The sequence below is a fragment of the Talpa occidentalis genome, unplaced genomic scaffold, assembly GCF_014898055.3.
Source record: "Talpa occidentalis isolate TD23 unplaced genomic scaffold, MPIMG_talOcc4v2.1 talOcc4.6, whole genome shotgun sequence".
NCBI classification, from domain to species: Eukaryota; Metazoa; Chordata; class Mammalia; order Eulipotyphla; family Talpidae; genus Talpa; species Talpa occidentalis.
The window spans coordinates 39,176,233-39,192,065 of NW_023604972.1; the positions used below are offsets into that span (position 1 = coordinate 39,176,233).

A 15,833-nucleotide genomic window follows, 5' to 3' on the forward strand; every position below is an offset into this window, starting at 1 on the left:
GGTTGATAACCAAGCTCTACAGAGAACTCAAACAATTTAACAAAGCAAAACTAGCAAATTTCCTCTTCCTTCTTCTGTATGTACTGTATTGTCATAAACATTTAACTCATGGCTATTAGCACTACAGCTCATGTTTGAACAAAGCTCATCTAACACAAGACGTTGCATATGAACCATTTTTTTCTCTAAAGAACTTTACAGTCTTCTTGTGCTTAGAAATACCGGACAGCACTTCCAACTTTAAACAGGGTAATAAATAACAAAAGACATAAATTTTTGATAAAAATGTAGCAGCAAATAGATCACAGAGAAAGATGCTTGCTCTTAACAGTATGAGACTGAAATGAGAGGGCAGAGTACCACCTTGTTTGATTTCAGCAAAGAAATTGCATTTTGGGCAACTCAAATATTTCCCATGCTGTACATAAAAATGTCTGGAAATAATCATGAAAGCAATATAAATATTGATTTTGGAGTTACAAATAATTTTTTTTTTACAAATAAATTTTATCAAAGAGATAAATTCACAAGTATGGAATTTGCAAATAACAACTACAAATAAGAATCAATAAGTAAAACCAGACATGCTAAAGAAAAATTCCCACTAGAATTGCCAAACAAATTAAAACATAAAGCATTCATAATATCAAAAGACAGTGTTTTAACCCAGAAGTTCACAATAGATTGAAAGAAATACTCTTTGTTGAACACCCAGCTATTGAGATTGTAGGGGAAAGTGTGAAATTATATTGGATATTAAAGAATGTAACTTTTTCATATCTGAGATTTGTGACCATAAATTTGTACCTACAATATTAACTATAAGAGTTTATAATTGTCTATTATTTTGAAGAACTCAAAAGACATTGCATCTGCGGCATAACAGTTAATCTGATCTTGGGCCTCCCTGGTGGCACAGGCGGTTCAGCACAGTGCTGTGAAGCTGTCTACAGCCTCTGCAGTGCAGGTTCAATTCCCAGCTGGCCAGGGAGATACCCACATGGTGTGGCAGACCTCTCCTGTCTTGCCCGCTGCACCCCTCAGCAGTGTATTTCAGTACTTCTGCCTGTTCTGTTCCCCTCTCTCTCTCTGGTGAATCCTCTCACCCTCCTGCACATCTGGCCTGTACCCTGGTTCCTGTATACATGAATAAATAAATCTAAAAAAATAAATCTGATCAGAGCTCTATGCTTGAAACAAGGTAGTCACTGCATGGAATTGTACATATTTGAAAAGTTTTATATGAAGAAATAATTGTTAGGAAAGAATTCTGTGAATGCAAATGTAAGAAGTACATCAAGACTGGGAAGAATTACAGAGGAAGGAGGAACCAGAAGAGAAAAATGTAATGAAAGTTTTATTTATTTATTTTTTTTTTAATTTTTTTTTTTTTTTTTATAGAGGCATGTTTTCTTTTTTTCTTTCTTTGTTTTTGTTTATACATGCACTGGGTACAGTCAGAAGCGCGGGAGGGTGAGAGAATTCACCAGAGCCAGAGCAGAGAGCAGAGCAGGCAGAAGGACCGAAGTACACTGCTGAGGGGAGCAGCGGGCGGCAGGAGAGGTCTGCGCGCCATGTGGGACCCTCCTCTGGTGGCCGGGGAGCAGCCGGGGATCGAACCGGCGCCGCAGAGGCTGTGGGCAGCTTCGCAACCCAGCGCTCAACCGCTGCGCCACCGGGGAGGCCCTGTAATGAAAGTTTTAGAAGAAGAATTTTAGGAGGAAGAGAATGGTCCATCAAATATCTGAGTTAAAAAGAGTTAATATGATTTAGTAACTTGGAGGTCATTGATGACTTAACTAGAAGTAGTTTTAGTGCTTTGGTGAAACTAGCTATTAGAAGAACAAATAAGATTTGAGGGTGGACAAAAAAATTCAAAATAGATTTGTAACTGGAATTTTGTACCTCTTGCACCCCTTCACCCTTTTTTTGCTCCCTCCTTTCTAGCAACAAGCAATTTGTTTTTCTGTCTCTATGGGTTTGTCTTGTTTTTTAGATTCTGCTTATGGGGAAAAAATGTACTTACAGCATGGTGTCTATAATCAATAGTGTCGTGTTGCATATTTAAAAGTTGCTAAGAGAATATATATTGAAAGTTCTCTTCACAAAAAATATTTTTGTAACTTTCTGTGATGACAGATGATAATTGGATTTACCACAGTGATAATTTTTTTTTTTAAAGATTTATTTGATTTATACAAGCACTGGGCACAGTCAGAAGTGCGGGAGGGTGAGTGAATTCACCAGAGCCAGAGCGGGGAGCAGAGCAGGCAGAAGGACCGAAGTACACTGCTGAGGGGAGCAGTGGGCAGCAGGAGAGGTCTGCGCGCCATGTGGGACCCTCCTCCGGTGGCCGGGGAGCAGCCGGGGATTGAACTGGCACTGCAGAGGCTGCGGGCAGCTTCACAACCCAGCGCTCAACCGCTGCGCCACCAGAGAGGCCCACCACAGTGATAATTTTGCAATATATACAAATATCAAACAATTTTATTGTACACCTGAAACCAATATAATGTTAAATGTCAATTATACTTGGTTAAAAGTATTAACTTTGATGCTAAAAATTAAAAATAGGTTTTTAAGTCTTGAGGGGATTTAGAGATTTAAAGATGGAACTATAGAGAAGGGAGCAGGTCAGTGGATTAGAGAAAATGTAGCAGAGAGCAAGGAGGAAAGCCAATTATGCAGCAAGTCACTAAGGAGTTAAGGATTGATGGAGGAGGTGGACTTATGAAAGGGAATGAAAGTGAGACTAGGCCAAACAGAAAAGGGGGTTCAAGAGAATGATTATTTTAATGGAGTCAAGCCAAATTACAGTGAATTAAGAGAGTCATAGATGGATGTAGCTAAAACTTTTAATTTAAGATTCCAGATGTGAATTTGTTCTGATTAACAAGAAAATGCAGGGTGTGGCCTTGAAAGTGTGTAGATGAGTTAGAGGGTGAATGAAGTTAGATACATTTCAGAAGCTCAAAGAAACTTCAAGTGAGGCTGTTGGATGGGACAACCACTTGGATTTTCAATCTGTCAACAATGATACTATTAACAATATTTAATATTTATTGTGTACTTAATACATGTCAGGCACTTACCTAAGCATGTTATACATATGCAGATTAATACAACAACACTGGAAGTTGGTACTATTGTTATTTTCACTTTTTTGGTTGAGGGAAGTGAAAGGTAAAGAGCAGTTTACATACCTGATCCACGTACAAGTTAGGATTGCTGCTGCCTCTAATGTGCCTGTGCTTAACTACTTTGCTGTACTTTCTGGTAGGAGTGGATGAAAAGAAATAGTCAGCTGTCAAAGTTCTTAGCGAATGAAAGGCCATGTTCAGTTGCTCGTAGATAATGGAGGTCTGTCTCTTTATTCTATGCAAGGTCTAGAAAGTCAATTTCCTCTTAAAACAAGAATTAATTGGAGTCTACATTAAAATCCTTGCTAAATGAAGGGTTAAAAGAATGTGACAGGGTTATCCTATTTTCTGGCACTTGCAAATGTATGTAGTATGCTCTTTTTTTTTTTTTTTTTGTCTCTTTTAACAAAAGGATCCTCAAAAAAAAACCAAAATAAATTTTCTAGAAAGGTCTTTGTTTTCATTTTGTATGGTTTATTTGCAAAAAGTCTCAGGGAAAGTTATTGAGAAAGCTAGTCTTTTGCACTTAAACTATGAGATCTTCTGAGGGGAGTAAACAATTTATGCCAAGGTGAGTCAATGTCAAATGCATTTTCCAGCTGTATAAACAAATGTGGTGTGGTCAACAAAGAACCCTGAAGAGCAGCAGTCTGAGTAAAAAAATGAGAGAAATCAGAGATTAAGTGAAAATATTAATCTGTAGGAGGGATTGCTAATTCTAATAAAACTGGTTGTACTAGGTACTGAATTACCTGACAAGTGAGTCTATAAGCCACAGCTAAATTCAAACAATCACAAAGACGCTGAAAAAGATGCTAGATAATTCAGGTGGCAGGAGTCACAAAGGCATGGGGTTAAAAAAAAAACAAAAGAAGAAAACAATTGAGAAATGAACCTTAAGTTCATTAAAATATTACTCTCTTACTAGTAAGGAGGGATTGACAGAAAAAGTATACTTCAACATATAGTACTTACAGTGTTATCTGTAAAATATGTAACTCACCTACTTAATAAATACGGTAATCATGTATATTCAGTGAATTGAGTTTTCATTGCTATTTCAGAGTTCTCAGGAATTCTTGCCAATATTATGTATGGCAGAAATGCCTGAATTTAAATAGACTGAGTTTTTAGGACACGGTACCCAGATAGGAAGCCTCTGTCAGAATTGACATTACCTATTATTTTGTCTCTTTTGTCAGGAGACTAAGAAGTTGATCATTATATAGTATATCTCTGGGTAGAAAGGTTTCCTTAAACCAACACTATTTAGAAGAGGAATACTTCTTAGATGTACTTACTTAAAAAACCTGTCTTCATGTCAAACTATTTTCAAAAATAAAATTTAGGCGATTTTTACTTTTTCCTATAGGAATTTTATACATTTTCTACACACAAAGGAATGAAGTAAAGAGGTATACTGGTGGATTAAATCATTATTCCATCTTACCCTTTCTCTAAGATACCAGAATATGCAGGTCAGGATATTGCTTTTTGGACATCTGATTAAGACAATAGACATGAGGGCCTCCCCTGGTGGTGCAGCTGTTGAGTGCTGGGCTGTGGGGCTGCCTGCAGCCTCTGCAGCACCGGCCCGGAGGGTCCCACACAAAAAAAAAAAAAGACAATAGACATGAAAATACAGAATCTCTGTTGTAAAGTAATATGATTTTGAATATCACTGTAATGATTCAAGTGATAGAACATTTTTGCATTAGGTGATAGATAAGTATTATTATTATTTTTTTTTTTTTGTCTACTAGCTACATCTGTTTTGTTGTTGTTGTTGTTGTTTTTCTGGAACTGCCTCTTCCTGACTTGAGGAGTTCTCAGTCAGGACCAGAAGAGGTATCCTTTTCCAAACAGGGTCAATCATAGGTGCCTCCAAGCTTTTCTTTTCTTTTTTTTTTTCTGTTGAAATAAGTGGGTTGTGAGTGGATAAAAGGACTAATAGTTTAGTATTAGGAAAATCTAGGCCTGCAACCAGTAAGCTGATCTTTATACCTGAGGGAGTAGCAGCTGGTGAAGAGTGAAGACAGAGGAGAGGGGAGTTAAGATGTGGCTAGAGATTAAATTTGGATGTAGTCTAGCCTCAGCTTTGCCATATTTAGATTCCCTAGAATTTTAGTTAGATAAGTCAGTAAATTTCCTCTTTTCACTTACGGTGGTGTTGAGTTTTGGTCATTTGCAACCAAAGAATTATAAGCAGTATGCATATAGTTTTTTGGTTTACACTGAATTTCAGAAAATAAAAAAGTTGAAATATTAATCTTAAATAATCAAGTGATGATATTAACTCATCTATAAGTTTATGACAAATATTACGTTTTAGAATACTGTGCTTAATAGATCTTTTGTTATAACCATACCATATAACAGAGCTTACGTGTTAAAAGCATTCTATGATTTCCCAACCAGCAATGGAGTCCTCCTTAGTAAACTATAATCCATATATATTCATAGTAATACCTTCGGTCTGGAAAGGAGTAAAAGGGAAAATTGTATGCTCTGGTCCATTACTGTTACCAGTTCAGTCAATTATAAACCTTCTTATATTGTCTTTCCCCTCCTAAGTTTCTTTATCTGTAAAATTAAGATTGCAAGGGCACCATTCTTATAGATTATTGAGAATTAGTGTAACATTACAGGCATCCCTGCTTTTTAAAAGTTCACCTTATGACATATTGCTCTTATGAAAGACCTTCAATGAGTACCTGATTTTGCCAACCAAAAGAAATCTGAAGAGGATTTTTGCTTTTATGATAAAAAGCAAAAAGAGAAGCATCTGTTTTTCAGCAACTGCTAAAGAGTAGCATGCACTTGAGCAGCGAGAGCAGCATTGCTAACTTCCTTTCCCAGGAACTACTGATAGTTTATATATACTAGGCTATGTATGTATCATATTATATCACTATTGCTTTTACTGTATGCTAGTGTTATTATGGCTGTTTTAAGTTTTTAGGTATAATATGGTAGGTTATTTTGGGGGTTCAGGAATTCTCAAAAATTATCCCACGTAAATTATTTGTATTTCCATGTAAATTTCCATGTAATTGTTTCTTCATCTTATGTCATTTTGGCTGAATAAAGATTTCAGAGGAATTTACTTTTGGAAGGTGGAGGAAATCTGTATGTGTAGTGTGCCTAGCATATGGGAAGGGGTCTATAAATGTTAGCTACTTATTAATGCAATTTTTTGAGGGGTATATACATTAGCTATTCTTATTAATGAAATTACTTTTTGGGTCCATGAACAAAATTTACATCACAGTGAAGGATATTAGTAGTAGCTGTCACTGATGAAAAGAGATAGGTAATTTGTTATAGAGCTAAGTATAGACTGCTATCTGGAAAGTACTCTGTTGAGGTAATATTCTGGATAAAAGCCAACTGATCTGCTTTTCTGGCAAATTAACATGAAGATTAACAGGGCATTTATACACACCTCTGCTCTCAGCTAGGATGATCTGCATGAGTGGAAAAAAAAAGTAAAGTGAAAACAAAATTTTCATATTATTTCTAGTATTGTTGAGAAATTTTAAGAGATTAGAAATACGTAATAACACTATTTGCATAGTACCTTCAATCCTCTATAGTGAAAATTTGCCCATATGGGTCTGAGAATAATTTTGCTATTATGTGTGTACATGTGAGATACATCTTCTGGACTCACTTTCAGACAAAGAGAAACAGGGACATTTCAAACACCATCAGGATCTATTCAATGCATCCCATGGGATTATCATGCTATAGTATGTCTTTCAAGGTGTGTCAGCTGTAAATAGACAAGGGATTAGCATAGGCACAAAGACTAGAAAGAAAACAGGTAGACAGATATTCCTCAGAAATTTTTATAGTCAGTGTAACTAACCTAAAACACATGCTGATCTTGTGGAATCCATGTGGTTCCGCAGGGTATTATTTATATTCGAAAGTGAGTTCATTGCTACCACCTATTCTATTATTTCCAACCAGAAGACCTCCTTAGTAAATGATAATCCATATTTATTCATATTATTACCTTTAATCTGGAAAGGAGTAAAAGGGAAAATTGTATGCCCTTATTCATTTACTGTCACCAAACCCTTATCAAATTCTAATACTTAGATTTATCTTAGTTCTAAACAGTATGCTTAAATTTGCAACATTAAATGTGCATGAAGAGAGATGATATTAAACTAAATGTGATTTTGGAAATATAAACATATTTAACAAGGAAAGAATCTTCAAGCTTTAATCTACAAAAAACTTCTGCTCTAGACACCAGTTTTGGACTCGATCCATTTTTGATAGTATGCCACTCGAGTGTAGACACCAGGCTTGTTTGGAAGAGCACATTCATCTCCCCAGCTTACAATACCAGCAAGGAACCAAATGCCTTTATGATCTGCACTAACCAGAGGTCCACCAGAGTCACCCTAGAGAAAAAAAGAACACATACAATTAATATAATTTAAAGGTGAATACTGCTTATTTTTCTCTTGTGTAGTAAATACAAGGAGACACAAAGAAAAGGGCAAAGGTATTTCAACATTAAAGTGATTCTAGCCTTGAATATTTTTGTGTTCTATAATCATTTATTTAAATAAAAGAATATCAGTATATGCTTTGGGTATAACAATGCAATAATAGAAAACGTGTATGAAAAATTTCAATTATTAACCAAATGAGATGCTGAAGGAACAGTTATTCATGTGATGATAAGTATGTTGAGGAATTTTTGAGAATCTCCCACAAACCCCCTATATTCAGGATGATCCTGGAAAAAAGGGATGATTTATATTTACCCACTACCATCACTACATGCTATCTTTCCATTCCTGTGTCAACATCCCTTTAATTTTCAGAATTGTATAAGTTGGCTAAACTATCCCATACACTCTTTATGGTGTCATCTACTGATGTTTAAGCCATTTTTACAGAATGATGGAACACTTTGGCATCTGAATTTTCCTTTGGTTTAATCCTTCCCATGATCCTGTTTAACTTCAAGATTTACTGGGTGATATATTTAATATCTCAGTCCACAGTCTGTAGGTTTCCTTGATTCTGATATCTACGTATTTTTTAACATTTTCATGCCACTTCTTGTCATCACTTGCAATTTCTCCACCTCTGAAACACCATTATTCAGCATTATGACTGCATGTATCTATCCCTTTATTTTCCTCATTCCATGACCTTTTGCTCTCCATCTGCTCTTCAACTTCATTAAGAATGTAATTCTTGGCTTCTTCCTTTTCTCTTAGTGTATTAGGTTATTTCCTGCCACCCATCTTTCTCTATGTAACTATATTTCATTATTTATCCATACCACTACTCTTGCAACGAAATTCTCAGTTCCTTGTTTCCTCCCTACCATAATCTGGGTCAACTCATACATAGTGAAAGATGACTCCATTCCAATTTTATATTCTCAAACCAATGCCTCTCTGTAATAGTTATATATCCCTAGCCATCCTTCTCATTTTTAAGAACAGCCAATCCAATCTTATCTGATTTTGCAATTAAGAAATATTATTTATTTATTTTTTAATTTTATAAAATATACATCACATAAAATTAATCATTTTTACTTCTAAGGTGAAGACAAGTACAAATACAAATATATCAGGTAGGAAAAAATTGAAAGCCATTCTTTTATAGTAACTTTCATTTTTTCCTACTTAGCAGGAGGAAATGTCATGTGCCTATGGCTGTGCTCAGGAGTTAGCATATAAAGGAAAATAAAGTAGACAGAGTGTTCTGTGGTTGGAGGGTGGGGAGGTACAAGTGGTGATATCATTGAAGGTGCTGTCAGTAGAGTGGCTAAAATAATAAAACATGGATTCTAGGATGCATGAGATTAGAAGAGAGTTATGGTGCTGGAGTTATGGGGCTGAGAGAAAACAGACAAACGGATTTAAGTTTGTCAAGACATTGAAGAAAAAGTTTATGGGAAAAATTATTAATGGGAATCATTACTTAGAGATAATAATTATGCATTACAATAGTTATTTGCATGTCTCCTAGAATATAGGAATAATGTTCTATTCACTTTTAACTTCCCTGACCTAGCACAGGGTCTGATACAGTTAGTAGTTAATAAATAATCACTACATAAGACAATGAATGAATAAAATTAGAGTCCTGCTGGATTTATCACTGATTCTGCCTTATAGGTAAAGACAATAGTACTTTTGCTAGCTTTGGGACATTTGTTTATAAACAGTATAGGAGGTATCTGAAGCATACTGAGCATAAAGAAAGGCATCTTAGTATAGAATTCAGAGAATGGGTGCTGGGGCCCAATTTCTTGGGTTTAAACTTCAGTTCCGCCATTAAACACCTGTGTGAGTTTAGACAAACTGCTTGATCTTTTTGTCTCAGTCTTTTCATGTGAGAAATAAGGTTTAGAATAGCACAAACATATATCTTAAGATTGTCATAACTTTAAGAAATTAATATTTGCAAAGATTTTCAAACAGTTAATGACATATGGAGATGCCATAAAAGTATTGTTAAATAAATAAAATATTTAAGGTGTTGGAGTTAAATTAAGAAAGTTTATGATCATTAAATTTGGTTTGGGACCCAACTGAATGTTTCTCAGTGAAAGGGTCAACCTAACTAAAGTTGGCAATAGTCCATTTCATGTCTGTATTGCTTATTCCAAATTGAATCTCTTCTACATTCCCATTCACAGTGGTTTAGCACTTTAGTTCTTTAATGAGAACTATCAGTTATTAACACAATTTACTTACTTTGGCTATAAAATATACTTCAGTCTTTAAAAATTCTCTATATTTTGATAATTTAACTGGTTAATTGGAAATTAAAAACTACAAGAAAGAATATCTTGAAAAGAGAATAAGCAGATTTACCTGGCAGGCATCCACCCCTCCTTTCAAGAACCCAGCACACAACATTCCAGGTGTGATCACACCACCATATGCCTGCTCACCATTGCAGATCTTATTATCTATAATCTTCACTAGTCCTTTTTGAAGTATATTAGGACTTTTTCCTAAAGGAAGAAAATGATATAATTTTTGCTAAAGTCAGTATTAATTTCTATGGCTAGGCTATTAGTCTCTAAACCTATGTATAATTTCCAAATCAAAGTAACTTATGTTTGAATTAAATTTCCTTTTGTTTCCTTTAGTAACTTCTTTCCTTTGTTACTTTCAAGTCACAAAGAAGTAATTTATGAACGAACTCATTGCTAAAAATGACTACATCTAGAAATAATCAGTATGCACATCCATTTGTGATTTTTTTACTTTGCATTATTATGGAGTATTCTATTTATTACATATATACCCTAGAAAGCAAAATAAAAATTCATATCCTATAAGTATACATTTTATGATCATTTCTGGATTTTCTAATGATTGTTACTGTAATTCTGAATCTTAGGGTTACTTTCAAGATTTTTTTTGTTTTCAAATGCATTTATGAACACAAATATCCACCAAATTTTTACATTATTAGGGTCATGTAGATGCACATGTTTTAATAGTTCTTGTATACGTACTGCCTTATTACAGGGACTATTCATTTTACCCTCACAAAAATGCTCAATCCTTTGTAATTTCTATGGTACTTACTTGCATAAAACTTGTTGTGTAATCAATTTATTTATTATTTTTCATGATTATTATCTGTTTTTATTTGCTAAGAATGTAAGATTCATTAGGGCAGGAATATCTACTATTTCATTCATAAACCAAACCACCAACAACAGGTGGTGGTCAAAATAATTGTCAATTAAATGAATGAAATGGAGGAAATTAAATTTCTTATTCAAATAATACATTTCTGTAGAAGTTGACATTGTTAATGGAAATTATGGCATACATCTTTATGAAACTGCTTGCATAAAAGTTGTAGTAGATAATTTTCAATCCATTGTATGTGGATTGTGCAAGGATCCTCTAAAAAAGATCCATAGAAAATATTTCTCAGGTTTCACTATTGCTCTGTTTATTCATGCTTAACTTCTGATACTCAAACCATTAAATGGAAAATTAGAAACTCACCATCATTTTTTAATGTTCCCCATCCAGTGACCACTGCATCTGAATTGGGTGGGAATTTATGAGAGTCCCCAGGAAGACACACTCTTCGGATTTTGCTTGAATATAATACCGGTGAAGACAGACGCACAACAGCAATGTCATTATCATGTGCGGGGTAGCGGTAGTCTTCATGAACTATAATATCCTTGATACCTCTCTGTACTTGTGGGTCACTTAAAAGAAGAGCGAAACTAGCTTTCCATTCCTTAGTGTTATTGGCGCTAAAGAAAAGAAATTTATTAAAAGTTCTATATACGAGAGTTGTAGAAACCAATCTCATTCTTTTAAAAACAATTGGATATGTTTTGAATTCCCATAATCCTTATAATCATACAAAAATAAGGCTACATGTGAAAGAAAACAGTAATGATAAAATAACATAAATAGACTTTGTAACTCAATATACTATGTTTTAAAAGATAACTCATAGAAACTATATTTTATTCTTTATTTTGGCTAGAAAAAACCCAAGGGGACTTATACACATAATTATGACAATATAGTTTAAAAAAAAAAGTGGCAAGGATATGGGACAGAACTTGTGGAAATTGGGAACAAACTAAATCTTCCTTAAAACCTTTAGAGACTGTAAATAGGAAGATATGTGTGACTTTTACTATTATCTGTTAATCAATTACATGTACACCAAGCACTGAAAAAATAATGCTGCTAGAACACATTCAAACCCTCAAGTTTGATCAGGCTTTGTGGTTATAGGTAAAATCTATATAGTATCACTAGAAAAATGATAAGGAGTTAAAAAAACTGGTTAAAAAAGCAAACTTTTGGTGTGACGATAAATGATTTAAAGAAATAATTATTACCAATCGGACTATACTATGTATGAAAGGACGCAGGATGAATTAAAATTCTCATTACTGAATAACTAAAACCAAATGGAATAATGATGAGGAAGAAATAGATGACCCAAGTTCAGTTTGGGATTTATAATTTCTTTATAAATTTGAAGTAAATGACCCTAGTTTAGTGATTCTCAACTGAGGGCTATTTTGCTGTCCTAGAGACATTTTTGGTTGTTAAGCTGGGGTGATGCTACTCAGCATTTGATAGGTAGAGGTCAAGAATGCCATTAAATATCTTATAATTCACAGGCTAATTCCCACAGCAAAGAATTATTTGGCTCAAAATATCAATAGTGCTAATGTTGACAAACCCTGCTCTAATCTGAATATATTTGCTATTTCGCAACTCATTGACAATTTGGAGGCTACACCTTCACAATATCGAGTGGTTGGATGCATAGTTGTGTGGTCAAATTCTTGAAAGATATGTGTATATACTTTTTAGGTACTTGAATGGCTGTGAGGTTTTTGAGCCAGAGCTTACTTTACGAAGCAATGAGCAGCAGTGACAAGCCAGCTATTACTAATCAGAGTGGCTCCACATCGGTGGACATTGTTCTGTTGAAGGCTGACTTGCCAGGGCCATTCCCCTTCCTCAGCATTCACGCCGCCTGCTATTTTGTTTCCAGAAGGAGTTATTTCTCTTTGTCCACAACCTGCTCAAAATAGAGTTCATTAGCATATAATGATATTGCTGTTGTTTAAACATGTATTGCTATGGTAAATATATAATACACGTCACTATTAATTACTGATAAGGGAAGTCTTAGAGAAATTAGGATTGACTTGGTTGTGACAGATTTTTTGAGAATTCATTCAAAATTTATGTCCTTCTCTCTTATTCTCATCACTCATATGATGAGTGTAGAATTAAATTTTTGAATTTGGAAGTTACTTATTTTATAACAAGTTACTTAGTTGCATAGAGAAATGTATGCTTTTTAACTTTTATTAGTAGTTGTTTCAAGCAATGATTATAATGAAATATTCATAGAACATGTGAATGAATGTGAGTGAGATCTCAATGAGTGGACAAAAATGTGTTCTTACTCAAGTCACAATATACAATACTTGAATTGAAGAAATAACATATAAAGATAGTAAATAATAAACAGTTCTCTGAATATTTATTCTCTCAATAAGACATAGTGTTTTCTTTTGTCTACTTAGATCCACAATTGTCCTTGTAGCAAATGTGCAGTAATAATATACCTTCGCTAGTATTCTTTCTGTCTGAGTCACTCTCTGATACCTCTGACTAGCAATTCTTACTCCAACTAAAGTATTTAATTAGTCCCTAACAATTTATGGTATCTGTCACTATAGATGGCCTCTCATTGATAAATATCTTTAGATGCATATCCTTTGTTTAATGTCTCTCTAGAACCTACCACAAAGATCCTGTCATAGGGAAGAAGCTCAAGGAATGTTTGCAGAAATTTGTTAAGGCTTTTCACTTTGTAAAATTCACTTCACTGAAGCAGACCCTTTGTCTTTGTTATTTTTGAATGAGTAAACACTCACATTGACTCACTGGTTACTCCCTTTCCTTTTCCTCTTTCTTCCCACACCTTTATCATGGATGCTACAAAGGATAAAATAAATAACCCAGAAACCAAAGGTATAATAATGGTTCCTCCCTATACTTCCTTCTGTTTGGACAACTCCTAAATGAAGTTGGCTTTTATTCAACTTCCTTCAGAGGAATATAAAAACAAAGAAATTCCCCAGGTGACAATACTTCCCTGTTTCTGCTCTTACTCAGAATTTTAAAATATTTTATATTCATGCATAACATATTCTGAGTTCTCATTTACTCGTAATTTGTTGAGGTGTCAATTGCCATCTCTGCAGTATTATTTTGTTATTATTTTTGCTGTAATATACCTGGTACCTTGTAGCTTTTATATCAAAATAGGTGATAGGTAAATTTCAAGGATTTAAGGAATGTAATGAAGGCTTGCTGAATGATACTTTCAGAAACATCAAAGAATCTACCATGGACTTACTGTCTCCTTAACTCTCTAATTTCTATTCCACCACCTATTCATGTACTTTAACACATCTTATATCACATACCAAAACTCTATTTTCTTCAGCTCTCTTTGGGTTTTTCTTATCTACCTCTCCCTTCTTCTCTTTTATTTAAAGTACAATCAAAATCTCAGAATGGCCAAATCAAACTCAGAGTACTGATTTGGATAGTTGTTCCATCTGGGAGATAGCCAAATTGTTCGATCTCTGTCTTACCCCTGCTTTTAATCTTGCCTTTGCTACATGTCTTCTATCAACCCAATCAATTCCTTATTGTGGATTTTGGTCGTGTCAGTACTAACCTTTTCATTGGAATACTTGACTTTAAGAGGTTCTATTAAGTTGCTTGAGGATTGCATGATTGAAATATAATATATAGAAAAAAATTACTACAGCTTTGTGTTTAAGTTTTGCCTAGGTTGCTCAGAAATAAGTAAATATGTTGTGACTGTAGGACAATAATAATAGTCAGGGTCAGTGCCAGTGCCAGTGTCACCTGGCTCTGGAAGGTGATTCTGTCTCAGTTCCAGATATGAGTTATGGTTATCCTGATAGCCTGTTGCAGCCATGGGATCATATTTCTCAGGGGGCTAGTGGAAGCAGGGGAGGATGGAAGCAGAATGCCTTGGCCAATAAGGCAGGCTACATGCAAAAAGACAGAGTCAGTATAAGAATCTTTGCTTGTAGAAACATATTTTCACAGTGAGTTCCAAGCCTGCACTTTTCATAGGCAGAATAGAAAATGCAAAAAGCTAATATCATTGAGTGCTTTATACGAGCCATATTCTCTAGAAAGTACTTTACTGCTGTGACCTTCTTTTATCTTCACGGCTACCTAGAACTGAAAATTTGAAAAGTTAAATAGCCTATGTAAATTTACCCATTTTGTAAGCGGCACATCTGGGGCTCAAAACCAATGTGCAGTTGTTTTAGAGTCTAAGTTCTCAATTACCACTGCTTTTCCATAGATCCAATCCTCCATTATGGCATGTGATAATGTGTTCTTCATATAAAGTCTATATCAGTCAATTTAAGACCAACTACCGTCATCTTCACATCAGATTCTAAAAGCAGACATCTCATAACACCTTTATGGACTATGCTTTGAATCTCAAGGGGAGTTCTTTTTTGTCATCCTAGGAATTAAGTTCCACTAGAAAATAAATCTTTATTGATGAACTTACAAATATGGAGAAGATTTTCTGCTGTTGGCATTGCAATATCTAAAAGTCAAAGAAAAAAGAAAATGAAAATATATACACTTATAACATATTTTAATCTTAATTTAATTATTTTGGGGTTCACTTTCTATGGGCATAATCATCTTATTCAATCTTGACTATAATATCTATGTCTATAGATGATTGTAGAGTAATAAAATCCTAGTATTTCTTTTTTTGTTTCTAAAAAGACTCAAGTTTTCATTTAAGTTATTTAAAAATGAGGTTTGGGTCTTGGAATGTACTGAACTGTATGGAAGATAGTGATCTTCTACCATATCTTGAATCCAAATGACCAGATAACTGAATGTATTTGGCACCTTTTGGGTCCCACTTTAAATACTCTTGACCTATCTCTTATTCCAGCCTAGTATGGTGACCAATATCATGCAGATTTGGATCTACTTGGCTGAGGAGTAACTTGACAGATGCTTTTCTCAATTTAGCACCTTAGATGTCTCACATTCTGCTGGAAGGCACACAATGGACATTCCCAGATGGACAAGACAAAATGTG

The 15,833-nt window shown here is 34.5% G+C and overlaps 1 protein-coding gene across 1 annotated transcript in view; it reads right to left on the bottom strand.

Moving 5' to 3' along the window:
* Positions 1-7,396: 7,396 nt before the first annotated feature.
* Positions 7,397-15,833, bottom strand: part of LOC119260304 (transmembrane protease serine 11C-like) — a 54,238-nt gene continuing 45,801 nt past the window's right edge. The window contains exons 6-10 of the mRNA XM_037529290.1: positions 15,282-15,320; positions 12,548-12,719; positions 11,162-11,421; positions 10,004-10,146; positions 7,397-7,558 (exon numbers count right to left, since the gene is read on the bottom strand). Coding sequence (XP_037385187.1) covers positions 7,397-7,558; positions 10,004-10,146; positions 11,162-11,421; positions 12,548-12,719; positions 15,282-15,320 — 776 coding nt within the window. The remainder of the gene's footprint in view (positions 7,559-10,003; positions 10,147-11,161; positions 11,422-12,547; positions 12,720-15,281; positions 15,321-15,833) is intronic.